Here is a 23,429-nt window from a genome sequence, read left to right as displayed (position 1 = left end):
ATGGACCCCTGGTACTCCGTACCTGAAGAAAAAACGAATCCAGATAAAAAGTGGGACATGAGGCCATTCTAGGGGGTGTGAGGAACCCATGGTGTCACAAGTAAGGAAAGAACACAAAGATGCAAGTTTCAAGGATGCTTATTGAACTTCAAAGGGTTGAACACATGTCTAAACCTAAATCTAAGGATGGGAACAAGCTGTGAACATCAAATAATAATGAGTTTCTGTCAAAACAAAAGGGCCTATACTAAAAAAAAAACGATTGCCAATCCTTACTTCTAAATACAAATGGATATGGGACAATGGTGTATGCAAAGAAAAGTATTCAAGAAATAATATGTCAGGGTGGTTGAGCAGTTGGCTTCCCTTCACCACATTTTCAGCACGGTGCAAGGCGGCATGTGTGAGCTTTGCACACACACTGGCTTCTTGGCCACGAGGTAACAGTTCAAAACATAAGCATCAGGGCCTTCCGCCAAAGTCTCTCTCCCAATCACAGTCCCTTATTGCAAAGGGCCTGATGTAATAAACAAAACACAAAGTTCCTTTCCTTCGTCTGGGTTTCACATTCACAATTTCCCAACTGGTCTTCCTCATTCGGGCTCGGACCATGGGTCCCCCTCGTTCAGACTCAGACCCCCTTTTCCACAATGCTCACAATTGGTCTCCCTCGTTCGGGCTCAAATAAGAGCTCCCTCATTCTGGCTCGGATCCTATTGATATCAGAATCAAAGACTTTCGATTGTGCAATGTGTTTTGCTTACACCGTTGTAAGACCCATTCGATTCACTTCGCACAATTGTATTTCAAATCAATCTTCTACTTCCGTTTCTCTTGTCGGGATACCTTACAGAGACCCTCGATGGAGCACATTTGCGGTACCAGACCACTCAGTCAACGGTATTGTATCTTTCCTTCTGAAGTTCAAACATTCATTAGCAGTTTAGTTTTGACTCCGACTTCCCTCAGTCAGAAACAAGTCTGTCCTGCTTTCAACAGTTCACTTTAGAGACCTTCCATCACAACTCCCCTTCTGTCAGAGACTTTCGATAAAGTTACTTTCATCTTCGCCGAACCACTCTGTTACTTCACAACACTTTATACACTGTATTCTCTCTCTTTCACTGTTTCCTAGAACTACAGGTTCCACAATGCAACAGTCACTTGTAACGTTAAACTGCTTGAAATGTCAGAAACACTCTCCCATTTTACACAAGAATTCATCGGTTGTCTTGACCTTCCTTCTTAACAATCTTTGCCTTAGGCCTCCAGTGCCGGCCTTGCTCCTCCCCCAAATCTGTCGTTCACGAGACGGGCAGCCTCCAGGCACCCGTGGTGGGAGAACACACAGAGTTCAATGTAGGGGGTGAAGAGGTTGGAAGGGTTCACACTCCACCTCCACCTCTTTTGCCCAGTAGACCCTGCCAGGAGCTCCTTCTCTGCTCCATGCCCGTCCCTCCACCAGTCAGTCCGGGCTGAAAAGGATCAGGGGTTCTGCTCTCTGCTATGTGGCTCCCCTCTGTGTTTCGCTTTCTTCGCCTGGCTCGCAGACTGCCGACACTTAGGGATCCTCTGCTGGTCTCAGCCATGAAGCCTCCCTGTACCAGTGCTGGGTCTGGTCCATTTCTCCAGGTGCTTGGGCTTCAGATAGGGATTATCTGCCAGACTCAGCCTTGCAGCCTCCCTCCTGGTGTCCCAATAGCAACTGAACCTTCTTGATCAGCAGTCTTCCTTTATACACCTGGGAGATGTTGACCGGCTGCAGGTGTTGGGTCAGGGTTAGGTCTGCCTAACCTTGCCTGACTCCATTAGTGGGACAGCCTACTGTCAAGGCGGGATAGTTGGTTTTCTGTTTACAAAGAGGTTTTCCCTTGGTCATCCTTATACGTTTAGTCCCTCTCTTCCTCGTCTCAGTCCTTGGGTATTCCATAGGGAATATGATTATGGAAGTTGTAGTGTCCTATAGAAGATGAATAAAGAGGCTATAGATTTTTGTCAGAAGAGGGGGTGTGAATGTAAGGTCGCTGAAAAAACGGTTTTAAGGAAGGGGAGATAAAGTCTGCACTGGTGTTTAGAGATGGTCTTAGTCTTCCTTTCTGTAAGGGAAAATGTTGGTGTAGGACGGGACTGATAATATCCCGCACACATAGAGGTGATGCTGAGTAGGGGTGTGTTGAAAGGAAGGGGATACCGTGTATCACCCGAGGGCGTTCTTCCCACAGTCACCCCCCTGCCCAGGTGATCAACCCTCACTTGTCCGTCCCCAGGCTTGGTATCCAAGTGCGATGGCCCTTCCCTGGCCACCTGAACAAAGGATCCTGGAGAATTTCTAGTGAGAACACCCTCAGATTGCTCACAGGGGGGGTGCGTGCAAACACACTGCCTTCGCTGACAGTTGGAGGCAGAGATATCTGAGCTTCCCCCAGAGAAATCGCTCTAAACGAGCTCTCAGAGTTCAGGGACCCTAGAGAGGACATTTCTGACAAAGGCTCTGCCGTTACAATGACAGAGAAATTTGTACTCTGCTCAATGGGCTTTTTATGAAATAACACAAATGCACTTTGAGGCACACAGAGCTTGATGTGTGAAAATGGCGGGTGAGATGCACTTTCTCTGATGCACTGGAAGGCTTGGTACTCAGAACAGAGCTCAGTGTGCAAGACCCCTGTGGGCCCTCAGGGTGAACCCTAGTAGCTTCATCTGATCCCTTTGGGACAAGACCTAGTAAAAGTCAGACAACCCTCTGGATCAGAGAGCTGGGTGGTAGATTCCCAACACTCAGGCTCACCCTTGGTCCAGCATACTCTGTTGCTGACTACTGATGGCCCTCGGCGCTAGCAGCCATAAAAGCCACCAAGACATCTGAACAGGGTGCCCGAGTGAAAGCGTGGGACTCAACTGCACACTGTAATGTAAATTACAGTCATGTATAGCTATTTCTTGAAAGTTTTGGTGGCATTGCTGCATGTCTTCACGAATGAGACAAACAAGTTACTTACCAACTGGTAACGTTCTTTCAACTGGATGTTCCTCCCACGCATTCCAAATCTTTGACATGTAATGTCCACAGCTGTGCACTTCGGAAACCTTTTCGGCAGAGGGCGTCCTGCGTCGATGGCGTCGGGTCCATGACCCTCAAGGGCCTCTGTCGAGGACGACATCACAGGATGTTATAAATTGGACGCACGGCGCCAGTAGCCTCAGTTTACGTTTTTTGCCCCAGAACGTGTGACACCAGTCTGATGCCTGCTGGACTGCATTTTGCCTTGCGGAAACATAAGCTGTAATCGCATAGGAAATTCTCCTGAGGCGCAGGCTGGGAGGGCGATGTGGAATGCGTTGGAGGAACATCCAGTTGAAAGAACGTTACTAGTTGGTAAGTAACTTGTTCTTCGAATGGATTGTGTCCTCCAATGCATTCCACATCTTTGACAAGACTCCCAAAGCAGTACCAGTAAATGGAGGAGGGGAAGAATTTATAATAGCTAATTAGATTGTGGTATAAAGAACCGCCTTCCCAAAGGCCATATCCTGAGCATGGATGGTATCTAGGGAATAATGTTTTACAAATGTATGGATTGAAGCCCAAGTAGCGCCATCACAAATATTCCTAATAGGAACACCCCGCTGGAGGGCGGTGGAAGTAGCCACGCCCCTAGTGGAATGAGCTCTTAACCTTTCAGGAGGGTCTTTACCCGCCAACCGGTAACACTCTCTAATGGTAAGGATAATCCACCTTGACAGGGTCTGTTTGGTAATAGCCTGGCCCAATCGGTGTCCAGCATATCCTACAAAGAGTTGATAGTCCACTCTGACCCTGGACATCCTAGAAATGTAAAAGCTATGAGCTCTCCTAGGATCTAACCGATGGAGACGCTCCTCTTCCTTACCAGGATGAGGAGGAGGTTCGAAAGATGGAAGAACCACCTTCTGACTCAAATGATATTCAGAGACTACCTTAGGTAGAAAAGCAGGACGTATTCATAGTACAACCCTGTCTTTGTGAAACACAGTAAAGGGTGGCTTAGATGAAAGTGCCTGCAATTCACTCACTCTGCGAGCGGAAGTAACCGCAACCAAGAACACAGTCTTGAAGGACAGTACTCTCAAAGGACAAGAGTGCAAGGGTGCAAACGGAGCATCCATGAGAAATCTCAAAACCAAATTCAAATCCCAAACCAGCACCTGGAAAGGGGGCAGCGGGAATACTTTAGTCAGTCCTTTAAGAAACTGAGAAATCAAAGTAATCTTAAAGTAAGAGCATTCTTCAGACGAGCGCTTAAAGATAGACAGCGACGCCAGGTAACCTTTAATGGTACCCACTTGAAGGCCCCTGTGGGCCAAAGAAAGCAAGAAAGACAAAACCATAGGAATGGAGCACTGAAAAGGATCAACATTGTGATCCCTGCACCAGTCGCAGAACTTACGCCAACGGTACAGGGATTTTGTTGCAGGCTGTCTGGCCGAAAGAAACACCTCCATCACATCATCCGGGAGGTCCCAATCCTTATACCTCAACCTTTCAGATACCAAGCGAGAAGATAGTGAATCTTGACCTCTGGATGGAGACACTGACCCCTCTCGATGGGGAAGACGGCATGGTGGGCAGATGGACATTTCCAGAAGGTCCGGGGACCACGCTCTCCTGGCCCAATCCGGAGCAATGAGGATCATGTGGGAACCGAACCTCTGTAACCTCCGCAACACTTGAGGAATGACGGGGACTGGCGGAAGCGCCTACAGCAGTGAGAATGACCAATCCACTATGAACGCATCTCCCAAGGCTCCTCTTGGAGGAAATTCCCTTGAGCAGAATCTCTCGCACTTCAAGTTGACACTGGTGACGAAGAGATCCACTTGTGGGGTTCCCCAAAGGGCGAAGATCTCCTGAAGGACTTCCCGAGCCAACTCCCACTCGTGAGAGACTGTGCTCTGCCTGATCAGAGCGTCCGCCACCGCATTTTCATTGCCGGCCAGATTAAAGGCATGGTCTAGTAAAAAAAGTTATTTAAAAAATAGATAGGCAACATAAAAAAAAAATACTAGCATTCTCTTTTTTAAAACTTCCTATGTAAAATTTTGAGCTATTCAAGCTCAAAATTCGCAAAAGCAAGCACATGGGCGCATCCATTTTGTAAAATGGAGGCCCTCCTGTGCTGGCTTTTGCGGCACTAATGAAGGAAAAGCCAGCCAGCTGTAGTAAACAAAAGCTACCGCTGGGTGGCTTTCCCTTCATTAGTGCTGTACGCGGAGGACGGGGACCGGAGACCAGAGCAGGAAAGCTGCAGCTGAATCTCGCTAAGTGCCATTTATTTTTTTTAAAAAAATAAGCACAAGCTGCGTTTTTTTTTCGAAGTTTTCCGGGCTGGAGGAGCCCGGAAAACTTAGAAATAAAACTGCAGCTTTAAAAACGTATTTATGTTTGCGGTCGCTTTTGAAGCGACCGCAAACATAAATACAACGTTATTGAGTTGGAAAACGCTGCGGTTTTTCTTTCTAAGTTTCTCAGGCTCCTCCGGCTCGGATTGGTCATTCTGCATTGCCTCTCTGCACAACGGGAGTGTGACCCTGCCCCCCCTTTTTTGTGGAGGAAATGCATGGCCACTGTGTTGTCCGTCATGACCAGGACACTCTTTCCTCGTACTGAGGGCAGAAAAGCCTTCAGGGCTAACCTGATGGCTCTCAGCTCTAACAGATTGATGTGTAGTCTGGACTCTGACAGAGCCCAACGACGGCTGGCGGTCAAGGTGTTGGCATGAGCGCCCCATCCTGTGAGGGAAGCATCCGTCACTACAGTCACCTCCGGCCACGGTTGTCAAAACGGTTTCCCCTTCATCAGGTTCCCTTCGTTCACCCACCTCAGAAGGTCCTGGGAGACCGAGCGCAGGATCGGAACAGGATCCGTCCTTTTGCCGGAGAACTGTGACCACTGTATCTTGAGGACCCATTGTAGGGATCTCATCTGCAGCCTGGCCTCTGGCACCAGAAACATGCAGGAGGCCATGAGGCCGAGCAACCTTAAGGACTCGAAAGTCAGGAGACTCTAGGCATGTTGAAACTTATCCACCATCTGCACAATGTGATGAGCCCTTACCTTGCGAGGCGAACACTTCCCCAAGGACGTGTCCAACACAGTCCCGATGTACTGGAGCTGTTGGGAAGGTGTCAGGTGTGACTTCTTTAAATTCGGGGAGAAGCCCAGCCTGTGGAGGGTGCGGCAGGCGACACCGAGATGATCCAAAGCTAGCTTGGGAGAGCGCGCCCGTATCAGCCAGTCGTCCAGGTTGGGGTAGATGTGAATCCCCCCTCAGCTGAGGTACGCTGCCACCACCATGAGCTTGGTGAAGACCCTCGGGGCGTAGGTCAATCAGAACTGCAGGACCTTTCACCTTTCTCCAGCAGGGACATGATTTCCTGCGCAAGGAGCAGATCTGGACTCTTCAAAGAGCGTTTCCCCGGTGGACTGTCGTGAGGCCTCTGAAGGAAGGGTAGGCAGTAGCCGTGGGCTATGGTATCCAGAACCCAGGCATCTTAAGTAATGGCACGCCATTCTTCGAGATGCTGAGACAGTCTGCCCCCAACCGGCGAACCATGGGACATGGCCTCACAACTTTTTGGAAGCGGCTGCAGCAGTGCCTGAAGGCAAAGAGGCAGCTGCCTGAGCGGCTTTGGCACCACGATTTCCCTGACCACCACGGGTACTTTTTCGCTGGCCCCTTTGATTGGCGGCCCCTCTCATTCTACCAAAGGAGGAGTAGAAACGAAAGGAACCTCCCCTCCACTGCTGTCACCTAGGACGAAAAGGCAGAGGTTGACGGACCGCGGTGCTTAAAGACTTTGCCGCAGCTGCCAAATAAACGTGCGCCATCAAAGGGCATGTACAGAAGACGGGCTTGCACATCTGGAGCAAACCCTGACTTCCGCAACCACACAAATCTGGGTAGAACTGTGCTCGCAGCCATGGACCAGCTCACACTGTCAGCCGTATCCAAACCCGACTGAAGAGTCTCACACATGGCATCCTTGCCATCCTGCACGATAGCAAGAAAACCATCCCTTTCTTCCCCCTCGGGAATACGCTCAGTCGCAAAAGAAACACAAGACCACAGAGTGTGCTTAAACCTTGCCAAGGCACACGTGGAGTTGGCCGATTTCAAGGCCATGCTCCCAGCAGAAAACACCTTCCGTGCCAAACCGTCAAAGCGATTGTCGTCCCTACCCAGAGGGATGGTAGAGTACGTTGCCTTTCTCAAGATGGCCATAGCCGCCTGAACCACCAAACTCTAATGAGTGGGGTGAGTAGACAAATAGCTGGGGTCGCTAACAGAAGGGCGATATTTCTTAGTAAGATTTGTATTCACCGCCGTAAGAGATTCCGGGGTGTGCCAAGCAGCTGCCACCCTTTTCTGCAAGGTAGAATGAAATGGCAAAATAGGGTCAGAGGACGGACCTTCGTCCAAGATGTCCGTCAGATCATCTTGCACAAAGTCTTCTGGAGGACTAGACCAGTTAAGATATTCCGAGACTCGTGCCAAGAGTCTCCTATAAGAAGACTCTGCATTAGCCCCAGGCTCAGGTTTACAAAAATCCACTTCCCGGGGAAGTGTCCAGTCCAATTGCATCATGAAGGGTCTGTCTCATCTCCTCCAACGGACTGTCCCAAGAAAACATTGGAGCATCACCAAGGTCACCAGGTTCCTCAACCTCAGATCTTTCCTCCTCGAAACCCAGGTCTTGGGACAGAAGAGGGCCTGGAAGCCAAAACCGACCTTACCGACTTCGATGTAGCCGTTCTTGGAGGATCCACAATGTCAGGGTACCTCATCAGCATATTCCGAGAAAAAATTCCCGAAGGCGCCGATAGCACCGAAGGCTTCGACGTCGAGAGCGTTGACAACCTAGACGTTGAGATCGCCAAAGGCTTCGGTGTCGACAGGTGCTGATGGTGCCACGGGCTGATACGACCGCAAGGCGGCGATGTCTGAATCGGACAGACACAGCGCCAAACGAGTCGACGCCGGCTTTGAGCCCTCAATAGGTTTCTGCGGTCTCGCTGGGGACAAGGACCGAGACCTAGAGACACGTTTCTAGCAACCTTTCGAAACCTTGTCCGTATGGGACCTCGACGGCTCCCGATGTGTTTTGCGACGTGAACCCGAGCCCGAAGGCGTGCAAGCCACAGACCGAAACCAATCCAGGCCGGCTTCATCAGAAGGTGCAACCGGACCAGTGTCCTGCGATCGAAAAATCAGCATCATAGATTTCTTGAACGCTGCCCAATCCTCCGGAGTCGAGGACACGTATCCCTCCTCGAGGCACCATACTCCGAGGAGGATGGAGAAGGTGACCGGTGATGGCGCTTCCGCGATTGCCGGGATGAGGAAGACGAGTGGCGAGAACCACTCTGGGACCGAGATCCCCAGGATTCCTTCCGGCGTGGAGAGTCGCCCCTCGAGACATTGGTGGAAACCCCCTTGGACTTGGAAGTCCGGAACATAACAGGCTTCAAGCCCCTACCTACCTGGAGCTTCCCCTTCTGCTAGTGCAAGGCCTTTGCAGTCAGCGACTGGTATTTCGAGCAGTCGTCGGTGTTGTGCGACTCGCCGAGGCACCACAAACAAATGCGGTGGGGGTCGGTGAGCGACATCTTAGACTTGCAGTCTCGGCAGGTCTTGAAACAGGACCATGGAGTCGAGGGGTCGAAGAGAAAGACATCTTCAATAAAGAAAACACACAAGGGTGCAAACACTCAAGGCTAATCATGTGCAAGTCTGCAGACAATGCAAGTTGAAAAGCCAGCTAAGGCAGACACAAGTTGAAAAGGATTGGTGCAGCAAAGGAAAGTACAGAGAAAACTAAAAAGGAAACCGAGCACAAAATTACTGGGACAGCTGTCCAAGGCATCCAGCCAGGCCAGTCTATTGATTGGTGTTGCTAGCGGGAAGAGTTAGCAGGGCTAGCCTCACACACACTGCTGAACCCGGTTTTGCAACAAATTTTATAGGGAAAATGTGTTTTCCTGTGCAAATGGTTCCAGTCTCGTTAGTGTGGGATGGACACCAATTAGTGAGGGGTGGACCGAAGGCAGGATTTAGGCGTAATTGGGCTGCACAGAAAACTCCAGTAACGGACAACCACTTCCCAACTAGAATAGGTCATGTATGTTAATGTTTTGCTCTGACAAATATGGATGTTCTAAATAGTTTGATGGAGCTGTACCTAAAATATGATTAATGGTGCACACTGGGATGTCTGCATATAGGGCCTCATCACAAGTTTGTCAGTTCCGATTTAATGGTGCCGGTAAAACCGTAACGGCACCGTTTTCCAGACCGGCTAACTACGAGTTCTGTGGCCGTGTGGCATCACACCCGCCAGGTCTGACCTGGCGGGTGCAACGCCACCGGCCGCAGACAGACGCAGAAACACCAACATCATTACCACATGGGGAGTAACGAAATGCCGGCACCGGAATTCCCGGACCATCTGGCACCGGAAATACCAGACCCGAATTACCGTCCGGCAGCAGCCTGCCTGTTTTACCGGAGGGCTACCGCTGGACTCGTAATGAGGCCCATGAGTCCTGGCTAAGCTTTGAGAGAGCCTGTGAGTAGGTGACCTCTCTCTGACAAATGCATTCTATTACGGGCCCTCCGATAAATCTCCAGAATTCCTGAGGGACAGTCTAACCCTGGTCTACATAACGCATTGATAGTCAAGAGATCCTGCACCACATCAGACATTACAGATGGCACTCTCTCGATCATCAACAGTGAATGCTCGCCCAATGCCCACCGCTTGAACCAGTGCCCCTGAGTAGACTGCTTAGCACCCTGTATGTGTGTCTACTATAAAGCAGTTTCATCTGTCCACTGCACTCTGATATGGGTCCAATAGTCCTACCAAGATGTGCGATTAGAGCCATTTGATAACTGACCTGTATATCACGGGCTCGCTCGTAGGACTGATATGCTATTTTCTCTTCCATGCTGGCCAGCTCTTGCTTGAGGTTCAAGATCTCGTTCTGATGAAGCTCAGTCAAATCATTTAGCTGCTCTTCTAGCCGTTCACATCTGAAGAAGGAAAAAGGATAGTGAGATTACTGTTTGCGAAAATGTGCTACACTTTTTTTTTGAACCCAAACGAATAGCTAGACTTCTTACTAGTCTCGGGAGGATAGCTCAGGGGCAACGTGCTCGCTTTGGAAGCAAGATGACATGGAGCACCAGAGGTCCGATCCCCGGGTCCGCGCTTAGAAACCTCTGGGTATTAAGCACGTTATAAATAACCAATTAAATAAAAAATAGTACAGCTTTGCACTTTGCGCACACTGCTATTGCATTCTGACTTCCTCAAGGCCATCACCAACTTTGCTGAAGAGTAGAGAAGCATTAAAACTGTGGTGCTGTTGATGTTGAAATCTATTAAACTTAAGGAATGTCTGCTGCTTTTTTGTTATATTCCTTGGAGAAACTAGACAAGTTACAAGTGAAGTTAGTTTGTTAGCCGGGATTGTGGAAACCTCCACCTTTAGTACAACAGGCACCATGCAATTATACAGACAACTGGATATGAAGACACAGCTCTCGACCAAAAACACATAACTGAACGAATACGTCCTTTCCGTGGTCATATGCACAAGGCTTATGGGCAATGATTTGGAGGTCATGTCTATGCAGCGCCACAAATTAGCTAACTCTGTAAACTGTTCACTGAGGCATTAACGGTTTCAAATGACTAGGTGCCTTTATAACTTTTATTTTTTAAATGAACACAAGACACACTGCCTCTTACTTTAAATCAAGGAGTATTGCCTAAAATGGTGGCCTAGGAAACGTTTTAGAAGTCAGCTTGCTACGTTCAGCGCCCAAACACTGTTGCCCATTGCAGGCAGAGGAAGAATTGGGCTGAAACAAAACTGAGTGGTGCTCTGGCAAAATGTCTTTTGCTAGAGCACTGTTCCTGGGCAAACGGCACTGGTGCGAAATCTCCAAAATCTGTCGCCCATAAGCAGCCCGAGCGATTTCTCCTGTGCAGGTGTCCTTAGACCAGAGACACGCCAAAGAAGGGGACAGATTAATTTAAAGGCTCCGAAGAAGCATTTAGAGAAATTGAGTCCTCTGCCCAAGACTTGCATCCAAAAGAAAGCACTGCCCTATTGAGTATATATTGCTTGTGGTTGACAGACCGTTTACTGTTCATGTGGGTTTTCTGACTAATGAAACGAGCAGAGGGTCCACTTTGCATTAATTGCTCAGAAGGGCTCCATGCTTGAAGCACTATAACAAACCTATTTCAAATATAACAATCTGCGTCATTCTTATGTTCCCAGAATTCGCTTTGCTTTTATGCAAATTGCCAAGGCAGTCCCTCCTGTGGCTACTCAGCTGCACTCGATTCACTTCCTTGAGGAGATTGGGTGCTGCTGACCACTACCCCTGCACGAAAAGAGGCAGAGGCTGTCCTAGAGCAAATGTTGGTCATTTCCAGCCCCGCATGTAGGCACTATTTATTTATTTTTTATTCATTTGCATTTTTAAAGCGCTCACACAGCCCGCGGGCATTGAGGCACTGTTACTGGAATTCTTTGTTTTTTAGTTGCGTAATTGTATTTTTTTGTCTTAGTTGCGCATTTATAACGTGCTTAAATTCCCAGAGGTTTCTAAGCGCGGATCCAACCTGTGTTGCTTCGTGTAGTCTTGCTTCCAAGGCGAACACGTTGCCGCTGAGCTATCCGAGAAATCACCGATGTACAGTAAATGCAGGACTTCGCACAGTGATCACTTTGTGGGCCGGACTGAGATTGCAGCGGGCCATACGAAATTTTTAAAATAAACCCTATGTCAGGCTAAGGGTTGAATAAAGGGTGGAGAAGTCACCCTTTTATTGAGGCATAGCTACCCCAAAATGGACTTGCTTTTGTGTGACTAATTATCCTGCTACGAGGTAACATGTGGCCCTTGCATTCACAAAAGTGAAAAGACATCTATTGTTGTTCACGTGGATAGACGGCAGGGCCTGCTCAAGGCAAGGTTGCAAGGTTGTCAAGAGCCTCACAGTCCATCCCCTAATCCCTCCCACCTCCCTCCAAGTCCTTGATTGGGAAGGGCATTGTCTTGAACACGGCTCTTTCAGCACCTGGCAGTGGGGTCTTTCAAATGAATTTAAAGTCTGTACTAACTTAGGGTGTCTGTCAGTTGTGAACAGTCTCCCTAAATTAGCGCTAACATGTGGGTGATGAGAGCGGATGGGTGCTTTCGCATCTCTAGACCCTCACACAGCGCCAGTTACCAAAGTCGTCCCTTTTCATACGAATCAAATAGCCACAAAATTACCCCTTGCAACTTTAACAGCCAGTTTGTCTTAACTTTTTATCACCATTTAAAATCGGCAAGATGTAAGTATACTTTTTTTTTGCTTGAAGGATCTATGCATTTTCCAGTTTTGTTTAGATTATATTTTTTCCAACCAGAGTAGAAGATGAGTGCCAATAAAGGGCCTAAATTGCATGCGTGGTTTAAATCCTAGCTTTCCACATAACTAAAGTGTGTGACCTTGGGCAAATATCTTTCTCTTACTGAGCCGTATGTGGCAACATATAGGGCCTGAATCATGGAACGTTTTCCTATGGGATTGCGTCATTATAAAAACGCTTCCATGAATCAGGCCCATAGTCTGTAGAAGTCATTGAGTTGATCATGTAAGGGTTTAATAAAAAAAAAAAAATCATAGATTTTAGATTTATAATAATGCCTACTCATAAGCACACTACAAAGTCATTTGACTCGTTATTAGATTCTTGTAATTGAACTTCCCATCTTGCAGTAGACTATTAAAGACTGCTGTCACTCCTCCCTGTGACGCCACTTGTGACAATATCGATACAAATGAACATTAGAGGGTTCCACAAATTCTAGAATCGGCCTTGGTGGAGGACGTGCATGAGACGGGAATGTTGGTTCACAGCAAGCACTTGCTGTGGCCAGGGGGAAGACCTGGGCGTGGTCTGCTCTGGTAAAATGCGTCTTGCCAGGCGGCTGTTCCGGCTTGAAACCCAAAAACAGCTAGGGCGCCCGGCAGTGTTCAAGATCTGTTGCTGAGCTGGGGCTCCGACTGCTCCAGAAGACAGGCTGCAAGTAGGAGTGGGTGATTACCAGCCCTGTGCTAAACTGGCCCATCCCATTGACCTGCGCTGCCCTAATCAGTATATATGCCTTGTGATTTACATATATTTTTCTGCTAAGAGAAGTTGACAAATGAACTTAGCAGAGAGGGTTGTTTGCTTTATCTGCTCAGAAGAGTTTCATGCCTATCAAACAAAGGTAACATTCTGTGGTCATTTAGTTCCCAAAATGCTCTTCGATCTCAAGTAGCCGCTGGGAGCCCTCGTAGCCGCACACAACATCCACAAATACGCTGACAACACACAGCTATGCCTCCAGATCGACTCCATCAATACTCAAAACCTTCCGCTCTCTGATCCAGTCTTGGATGTCCAGTGCATAGTTGAAGCTCAACCCTTCCGAGACCGAATTCCCACTCCTCACCAACACCGAACACACAGACATGCAGATCTGGCCATCAACCATGAACGAGGGCTTCACACCTGAGCTCACCTCCTGCGCAAAGTCCCTTGGATTACACATCGACAAACACCTTGCTTTCAAGACACGCATAGCTAAGAAAACTCAGACAGCTTGATATCAGCACTCGCTTCTGTGAAAAGTCAAGCCCTTCCTCCCTCCAGGCAGCTTTAGAGCCACCGTTCAAGCACTGGTCCCATCCCACCTGGATAGGGGCAATGCACTCCTCAAAGGCCTCCAGTCATCCTCCCATGTGCCCCTGCAAAGTGTCCTACACGCAGCCTCATCAAGGGTCCACGCAGATACAACCACATCACCCTGGCCATCATCGACCTTCACTGGCTCCCATTGCAGGCACGAATCACCTTCAAGTCTTTCTGAATCATCTATTAGGCAGACGCCCTCAAGTCACCCAGCTAACTTGCAGAGAAACTCTGCATCTCCGGCAGACAGTGCACCACCAGAAGCCAGGACACATGCAGACTTGAAATGCACTACTGCAAAAAATTATAGTCCCCTTTCCTCCATACTGCATGGGAGTCCCTTCCAAGGGACGGCAGACAACCTTTTTCACCAGAAAAAACCCTCCCCTTTTAATTTTTTCGCTGTGTCGCAACTAACCAACGATCCACGACCTTGTAGAGATTAGCCTGCCGTTCCGTCCAGGTTACCAAAATTGGACAAGGTTCATAATTTGCTTGTTTTTCCACTCTGTTTGGATTTCTTCTGGTGTACTAGAGGTGTGGGGGTGATTGATGGTTTAGAAACTGATATTTATCCCTGCACCACTAGTGCCCCGGAAGTTGATTTGTCACAACATCTCTCCTGAGGTCTCTGCTGCCAAGGTTGGAGAGAAGGCCCTCTTCACTCCTTTCCCAGACTGTTGACAATTCCCCCTCTTCAGTCTCTTCCTGTGCTGTATGCTTGTGGCTGGGCTTTTTTTCGTTGAAAGGCCCAGGGACATGCTGAATTTTTCCATAAAAAGCCGACAAACAGGAAGGGACTGGGCTATACAACAAAAAGGAAATTAACGGCTGAAAAAATAGCCATGTGTTTAGCCAAAAACACATTATTAGCTGATGCTAAACAAAAATAAATTTTAGTAATGCCCAGGCTGTGGAGCCTGTGCTAACTCCTCCTTTTCAGAAATAACGGGGGTAAAAATGAAGTCGTTCATAAACAATTGAAAGGGGGTGTTTTTAAAAACACGCAGACTAGCATGGGTTTCAACTTTAGACTAAAAGTGCCACCACCGGGAGGGGGCTGTGCATTATTTTTCTAGGTGCAGGAGCACCTGGGCTGTGCCATCTGTTCGAATTACACGCCAGCAGATGATACTAGCCGTATTTGGCAAGGAAGTCAGTCTAACGACAGCAGTAAGAGGCGGGTCGGTCTGCAAGGGAGTGTTACCTGATTGAATCCGCCTCAGGCAGCCTACTCATTTCCTGGGATGCAGTGATTCACACTAACACCAGAGCCTGCCTCCACACACACACCAGAGAGAGGTCTAATCTGTATTAAGGCGCGGCATCCACGACCTTTGCTGACATCCCAATTTAGGCAGTAAATGAGTGTCTCGGTCTCATCTGAGACACTAGAGGGGATCAATAGTGGCGGGACTCATTAACATACACAATCAGATGTGATGTCACCAGAAATTTGCACATCACAATGAAATATTCAATTGGCTTTTGTGAGGAAGGCATGGTATCGAGCAGTAGACACAATGGATTCAAGTTTTGAAAAACCTTGATTTAGGAATTTGGTTTTTATAGTAGAATTCCTAACTTGCCCTAACTCTAAAATGGTAATCTCGACCATTAAACAAGTACATCAATGTCAGTCTGGTCAAAATAAAAAGGCCTATTCTAAGAAAACCTAACCATGCCTGCCTTCTCAAGATAACAAATGTGTTAAGGGAATACAAAAGGGAAAATAGTGCGTCAAAAATAAATGTCAGAATGGCTTCAGCACTAACCCCCTTCCCCAAGTTTAACCCCACAGCGTTTAGAGAGTCTCTCAAACAAAGGATAAGTGGATGGCACAGTTCTGTCAGTATTGCACACTTTGGCTTACTGGTACAGTTCAACAGTTCAATCTTAGGCTTTCAACTTCTGGTAGTTCAATCACTTCCTTAGGCTCCACACGCTTTGCCATCAATACTTAGTTCATATGCTCTCAAATTCTCACAGTTCTGCAAACACCTCCCTCTACCGGGCTTGAGCCAGTCTTGTTTGTGGAGGTTCCCTTCCCCATGTTTTACTCAAAATATCTTGCACTGTCGAAGACTATAGAAACTGCAAGGAATTCACATTCTGCATGACCACTTGGACCTCTCTTTCCACATTCCTTCAACTCACAATCTTTTCTTGTAGTTCTTATTCTCTTTCACTTGACTTCTTGGCCTTATATTGGACTTTTGCCCTCTTGGCATATTTCACAATTCACATATTTCATTTTCCTCTTATTCAACTTTCTTTCCTTTGATCTCTGCTTGTAAGATCTTTCAAAAAGTTCTTAACTTTTCACTGAGACTTTCGAATGTGCAGCATCCTCTCGAAGGGCCACTCTGTTACTTCATACCCTTTCCCTTTAACGATTGTCCTCTTCATTCACGTTTTTATCAGCACACGTGCAACCTTCAGCATTTAAAATCACAGTCACTTTCTCTTTGGCATCAACTGGACTTTTGTTGCTCTTGATAACTCACCAGTTGTGCTAAATGACTCATCTTTTTCCCCGCACTTCAACGCTGCCACCAGCACCTTCTTTGCTCCTCCACAACTAAGCCATTCACCCGTGAGGGTCACGGGCCGTTTTCTGGAACCTGGAAGGTTGCTTTCCTCAGCTCGCTCGGCTCTGCTTTTCAAACACTCACGGCTTCCCGAAAGCCTGGAAATCTTGCCCAGCTTGTTCTCGATCTGCTTAATTGTTGATCAGCCCGTTGGCCTTCCAATTCTTACACCCTGGTTTGCATCAGCCTTGGAAGAGCTGTTCCTTCTAGTACCCAGCCTCGCTCAAAGTGTGCTTGTGCGCACCACCTTTTATTTTCACAGGGAGACTTAATACGTGGCAGGTTTACATTATTAGAGCTACGTGCCTGACTCTGACTGGCCTCCTTACAGGGACAGGGCCAATGCAAGTCAGATGAGGTAATCCTTCTGACCTCATTCCTCATCTTCCTTGGTGCAGTACTTTTGTCAAGACAAAGTGGGAAGGAATTATGGGAGTTGCAGTTTCCAAAAAAATAAACAGTTAGGGGCTAGAGAGGTTGTTGAAAAAGGGGGATACCATGTCTCGCCATTGGGTGCTTTTCCCTCACTCCAGGAGAACCCCCTACCTAGGTCATGCTCCCTCGCTTGTCCACCCCCAAGGTAGGGATCCAAAAACAATAGCATTTCCCTGGCCACCTGAGTAAGGGATCTTCGGGGACAAGGTTGTGAAACACCCTCTGGTTTTTCACACTTTGTATAACCACAGAAATTGCACAGGACAAATGTAATTTACCTTTCATGAAATCCACACACACAACTAAGAGGATATTTTCTTCTAATGCTTTGAAAACGTTAAAAGATGTCCATGGTTCAAACTGCAAGATTCAAGAACAATGCTTTCCCTGGAATATCAAGTCCCGAAATGTGACATTTCAGCTTTAGTGGTTTGCCAACTTTCATCAGTTTATCTGGTGCAGTGCCCAGCCTGTGAACCCGGCAACCATGGTTCGAGTCCCGAGGACGGTGTAAATCCACAATTTTTAAAAAAGACAGGAAATATTTGCTAATTTTACACACAGCCTCTAAAATACCCAGGGGGACGGCGTCCACCTTCTGAAAAAAGTATGTGGACTCCTTCCACCTGTGTGTACCCTTAGCTTGAGCTCTGCATCGCGTTAGGAAAAGCCGATTTGTAGTTTTTGCAAAAGCATACTTTCATACCCAACCCTCGTACAAACACCTAGCTAAACATCAACTCTTCCGTCCAAGTTCTGGGGGCACTGCAGACACCCCTACCTCCTAGCACTCAGCAAATTCAATAGTGCTCGACACGCATTTCAACAACTCAGACTGGCAGTTCTAGTGCACAACCATTTTAGTAAATATAGTGAATTGAAGGTAAATATGAGTGGGCAAAATCTTTGTTGACTGAGTTGTGGGGAAAAGAACCACTGACTAATCATCTTACGGGTTACCAGTGGTCCAGGGATAAATATCGGTTTCTAAACCATCAATCAGCCCCAAACCTCTAGTACACCAGAAGGGATCCGAACTGATTGGAAACACAAGCAAATTATAAACCTCCTTGTCCAATTTATTTTGTGGACGGAACGGCAGGCTCATCTCTGGAAAGGTTGTGGATCATTGGTTAGTTGCAACACAGTGAAAATCCAATTATTACCCAATGATAAAGGGACTGTCCAGTCAAGATGCACAAAAATATCTACTTTATTATCACAACAGACAGTTCTAGCACACTATGAAATACAACCCACCCTGTAAAGGAATGCAGAGGACAGACAGTTTCAAAGAAGGAAAAGGGATGCACTCTGTATACTGATATGAGGGTAGTCGGTATAGTAAATAATCACAATATTTCAAGGCTACTCGGTTTAACAAAAAAGGAGCAATAAGTCGTAAAATGTTACTAGGGACCTTCGGAGGACCAGGGGAACAGAATCACAATGTACCTTTTTACTGTAGGAGTACTTGGTGCTCAACAGGGACGAGCCGGTTTCAGTGCGCTTTGCAGCTTCTGCGACAGAGTTGAAGACGAGAGACAGCTGGGGGTATCAGACGACAAGCAGTTCGGCAAGCAAAGCTGGACAGGCGGCTACAGGCTGGCCTGCATGGCGGCTTGGGGTCAGGAATCGACTGTGCTGGTCGGCGGTACTGAAGCACTGTTCAAGGCGTCTGACAGCTTTAGCAACTGCGGCGTAACAACAATCAGCGGTGCAGTAGAGGGGCTAGATTGGCTCAAAAATGTCCTTTAAGGCGGACGTCAGTGGATGCTTGTTGATGCACTTCTCCTTTCTTCTTCTCTGGGCTTGTGTCGTCCTTAAGCTGGACGGCTCATAGCTGAGGAGAGTGGTGCAGGCAGCTGCCTTGTCCATAGTTTGGTTCAGGGACCCTCTGGCACTTCCCACCTTGGAAGCTTGCTGCAGAGCCTAGCAGGGCACACTGTGAGCTGCTGGGTACCGGTTCTGGAGCTGCTGGAGGGTCCTCTGGATTCGGCATTTCCATCTGTTAGTGGTACTTAAATCGGATAGGACATTCCATCTGTATGTGCATTCACACAAGCACCAATGGCCCTCCAGATGCTGTTCCCAGCCTCGCAAGTTGTTTTTCATTGCCGGGGCCATACCTCACTGAAGTCTAGCTCAGGGGAGAAGGTGTGAGGGCATAAGGAGGAATGAGCTCTATGGACTAGGGGTACAATAGACACTATGATGAGTAACTTACTTCAATGCCACTTGTGAGAGATTATAAAGCACTGACATACTGAAGGGATGGTGAACCGGCCAGTTGATCAAAAAATTAAGTGTTACTCACCGGAGTGAATAAAGTACTCCTAGTCCATAGTCCCCTTTCCTACATCCTGTATGGGCATCCCTCGCTAGGGACGGGAACCCTTTTTCACCAGAAAAATAAAACATTCCTTTTAAATGTGTACGCGCGCTGGGGCACGGCCTGGGAGAATGCGCTCCTCTAACCCAGCCCACCAGCACCACACCTCAGTCCCGTTTGACGCGTCGGCCGCATTGAACTGTTCAGCCTCGCTGCTCTCGTTTACGGGGGAAGGATGGTGGGCCGTATGGAGGAAAGGGGACTATGGACTACGAGTACGTTCGTCACGCCAGTGAGTAACACTTAATTACTCCTACATCCCGTCCCCTTTCCTCCACCCTGTATGGGCGACTTCAACTGATACACCCACCCTAGCTTGATACTCCTATGCAAATAGATTACGGAGGACAGCCAGGTCAAATGCTGCATCAGCCCATGAACTGGTGCCCAGGCAGTAGTGCTTGCAGAAGGCCGAGTGGTCAATGTCGCTGCTCTCCCAATTACTTTCCATGGTATGCAACGTTGGAAGGCGGCAGCAGCAGCTGCCTTGGCCCTGATGGCGTGAGCATGCATGCCCCTTGGTGCTTCTTTGTGCTGAGCCATGTATGCCTCCTGGATGGCAGCCATCATCCATCTGGCTATTGAAGCTTTGGACGCTTGTCCAGGCATTGAGCCTCCAAATGTGACAAATAAGGAGTCTGTCTTGCGAAAGGCCTTGATTCTGTCAAGATAGAATTTTAAAGTTCTTCTGACGTTTAAACAGCGGAGAGCCTTCTCTGCGTCTTACTTGGGTTTTTGGAAGAAAGTGGAGAGCACAATCTCTTAATGTGGAAAGTGGAGACCACCTTTGGTAGGAGCTGGGGTGATTGCGGAGCACAACCATGTCCCGATGAAACAGTGTAGGGCTCGGAGGCCTCCAGAACCGGAATTTTAGCTAACTCTGCGAGCTGGCGTAAGCCCCACTAGTAGCACTGTTTTGAGCGTGACCAACTTGATGTCCTGTGTGGCCATGGGCTCAAACGGTTTGTGTGCGAGGACGCTCAGAACAACGTTAAGATCCCCGACTGGGTGCGGGTGACTGACAGGAGGGTACAGCCTGGTTAACCCTGCTAGATGCCTCTTTACTACTGGATAGGCTGAGGAGAAGGTAAAGCTGTCCAAGTTCCTGTATGCGTCAATGGCCGCTAGGTATGTAATGCAGGTGTCGACCTGGATCTCTGATCTGGCTAAATACGCAGAGAAAGACAACACCTAGTCCACAGTGCAGGATAGCGAGTCCACTCTGTTTTCCTTGGACCAGAAGCAGAACCTGGTCCCTGTGCTCTTGTACTGACTCCTGGCTCCCTGGACGATTTCTAGATTGTCACAAGACAGCCGGAGACGTTAAGTCATCTGCTCAGGTACCAAGCTGCTAGGGCTAGCCTCTCCAGAAAAAAGTGAAGCACCGCCCACCGGCTGCACTAGGAGAGGCCCTTCCTGAGTGACAGAGGGACTTCTGGCTAGGCTGACAGCTGCCGAAGGTCTGAAAACCATGACCTGGCCGGCCACTGCAGCGCTATGAGGATGAGACGCAGCCGCCGGGACTGTCTGATGTTGCAGACAACCTTGTGGATGTGGAGCGAGTAGGAAGAAATGCGTACGCCCATATCCCATCCAAGGGGATATGGAGCGTGTCCCTGAGGGAGCCACAGCCTGTTCCTTCACCAGGACGCTAACTGCTGACAAGTCCTGTTGCTCTCCGTCAGAAACAGGTCTGCGACCGGGTGACCCCTCCTGCTGAAAACCTCTTGAAGGACTCTTATTCAGTTGCCACTAGTAATTGTTGAAGCCCATCCGACTGAGTCTGTCTGCCTCAAGGTTTGACTCTCCAGTAAAATGCACCGCTGCAATCCAGATGTCCTGCGCGATCGCCCACTCCCATATGCTGAGGGCGAGCCTGCATAGGGGCGGAGATCTGCCCCCCCCCCTGCTTGTTTAGGTAATACATGCAGATAGAGTTGTCCATCCGAATGCAGAACGCACTGCTCCTGATAAGTGGGAGGAATGCCTTGAGTGCTAGCCAAATGGCCATCATTGCCAGCCAGTTGATGTGGTTACGTCGGTCAGCTTTGGACCAAAGACTGTACTTAATGTGTCCCCAGGGCAGCACCCCCTCCTTGGAGAGTGGAATTCGTAGTCATAGTATGATCTGTAGGAGGTGGTCTGAATGGTCTGCCCACCATGAGGTTCGCATCCTGCCCCCACCATGTTAGGTCCTGCTGTAGGTACGCGGGTATAGTGAGCAGGGCTCCTTGATGACCAGGCTCCTGGTCCAAGAATGCTGAAAAATGCAGCTGCAGCATCCTCATTTGAAGCCTGGTGTAAGGGATAGCCGGGAGGCATGCCACCAGTACTCCCAGCAAGTGCTGGTACCACCAGTTCGTAGTTACTGTTCTGCTGAGGAAGAGATGAACAGAAGGTTTGATTGCTGCCACATTCTCCCCCGTGGGGAACACCCTCTGCTTCTGCATGTCCCACAGCAGCTCCAAAAACAACAGTGTTTGTGTAGGGTAGAGCTGAGACTTCTGAAAGTTGATTGAGAACCCCAGTTTGTAGAGTGTAAACATTAGTCTGGCCGCTTAGTACCGGACCTACTCTGGGGACCCCCCTCAGACTAACCAGTCGTTGAGGTAGTTATATACATGGAGGCCCTCTGACATGAGCAGGGCCGCCACAGCGTTTTTCGTCTTGTGAATACCCTCAGCGCGGAATTCAGGCCGAATTACACAGTAATTAAAGTGCAACCCCATGACGCGGAACCTGAGGAAGGACCGATGAGACTGCACTACGGGAACGTGTAAATATGCGTCTTTCAGATCCAGGGAGCATGTCCAGTCCCCACCTACATAGTGTATCCACTGTAAGCGCTGATGCCACCATTTTGAACTTCTACAGAGGTAGGGTTCTTCTTTTAAATGGCAAAGATGATGCAATAAAAGCCCTACCCCTGCCGAGAGAGAGGAACCTCCTCCACTGCCTCGCTTTCCACAAGGGAACGTATATCTGCCAAGAGTGCAGGAATCATGATCTGTGGGGGGTGGGGTGGAGGCGGAATAAGCGAGGATGGCAGGGGAAGCCAGAAATCACCCTTGAGTCCATAAAACGTGAGCGCCAAGCATGACTGCAGGGCCAGTCTGCCCTCGGCTGGTTTGCTGTGGACCCGAGAAGAGCAGTCATTGTTTTTTTGGGTCGGAGTCAGATGACTGGAATGGGGACTTGAAAAAAGCCTTTGTGTGAAGACTTCTGGTGTTTTCGCCTATGTTGGCTGGGTGACTTGTGCGGTAGCCTGGCCCGGCGGTCCGGGAAACCCTGGAAACTGCCAAAGGATTGGCCTTTGTCTGATCAAGAGTGGCCCTGCATGAAGGTTTTGGCTGCCGGCTTGCTGAGAATGGCCAGTGATTTGGCTGTCGGTGAGCTGCTGCTCTCTTTATCGAGTTCCTCGTCCGTGGAGGAGTACAACAAGTCACTGCCCTCGAAAGGCAGGTCTAGTGTACAGATAGACTGGTCTATAATGTTATTCGAGAGATTAATAAATAACCAAGTTCTCCCAAGAGGCCAGTAAAGGTTTTAAATCTCAGCCGCATCTTATGCTGCTCGTCATAAGACTCTTAAATTATTCGAGCAGAGTCTAATAGCTATTTATCATCTGGAACACAGCCAAATACTTCCTCGAAGCTGAAGTTTGCTACCTCCCACCCCCCAATTCAAATAGTTCCCTCCAATAGCACTTGTATTGTACCATAGGGCTCAAGGCAGTCGTGCTGCCTCTTCAAGATTCCCCCATAGGTTACTCCCCAAAAAATGTGTACCCAGCTCACAAGTAATACAGAGGAGCCCCAATGCTTTTATTCTAGAGCTTGGAACTAACTTGCATAGACTAGACTTACTAGCGCTCTGTACACACTCGGCATGGGACAAGACCTTATCCTCTTGTTGAACGTCAGCCAATTTCTTGCACTAACTAAAGAGTGACTGGACCAAATTCATGTCCGGGAGTTTCACACCTGGCAATTAGTCTTAGAAGGGGACATTTTCATTGCCATATGGATCAGACTTGCTCACGTGCTGCTCGGGGTCCATCGAGACAAATAAGCCCGAGTGGTAACTTGTCATTTACGGTGGAAGTGTGCCCGCCCCCCTGCTTTGGGGAAAGAGATGTACATTTGTATTAAGATGCAGGCTGTGTAGGTGAAAGATGTAGTCAAGCGTTGCCAGTTTCCAAAGTCACAGCTAGGCAGACACACAC

The 23,429-nt window shown here is 48.4% G+C and overlaps 1 protein-coding gene across 14 annotated transcripts in view; it reads right to left on the bottom strand.

Annotated features, from left to right (window-relative positions):
• Positions 1-23,429, bottom strand: part of TMCC1 (transmembrane and coiled-coil domain family 1) — a 987,752-nt gene that overhangs the window by 10,535 nt on the left and 953,788 nt on the right. For all 14 annotated transcript variants that reach the window (XM_069643435.1, XM_069643431.1, XM_069643429.1 and 11 more), the window contains one exon: positions 9,938-10,073. In XM_069643435.1, the coding sequence (XP_069499536.1) occupies positions 9,938-10,073 (136 nt within the window). The remainder of the gene's footprint in view (positions 1-9,937; positions 10,074-23,429) is intronic.

This window comes from Ambystoma mexicanum, chromosome 2p, assembly GCF_040938575.1.
Source record: "Ambystoma mexicanum isolate Mex_15411 chromosome 2p, UKY_AmexF1_1, whole genome shotgun sequence".
NCBI lineage: Eukaryota > Metazoa > Chordata > Amphibia > Caudata > Ambystomatidae > Ambystoma > Ambystoma mexicanum.
The sequence above is the reverse complement of the archived record's forward strand: the minus strand, read 5'-3'. Positions and strand labels throughout refer to the sequence as shown.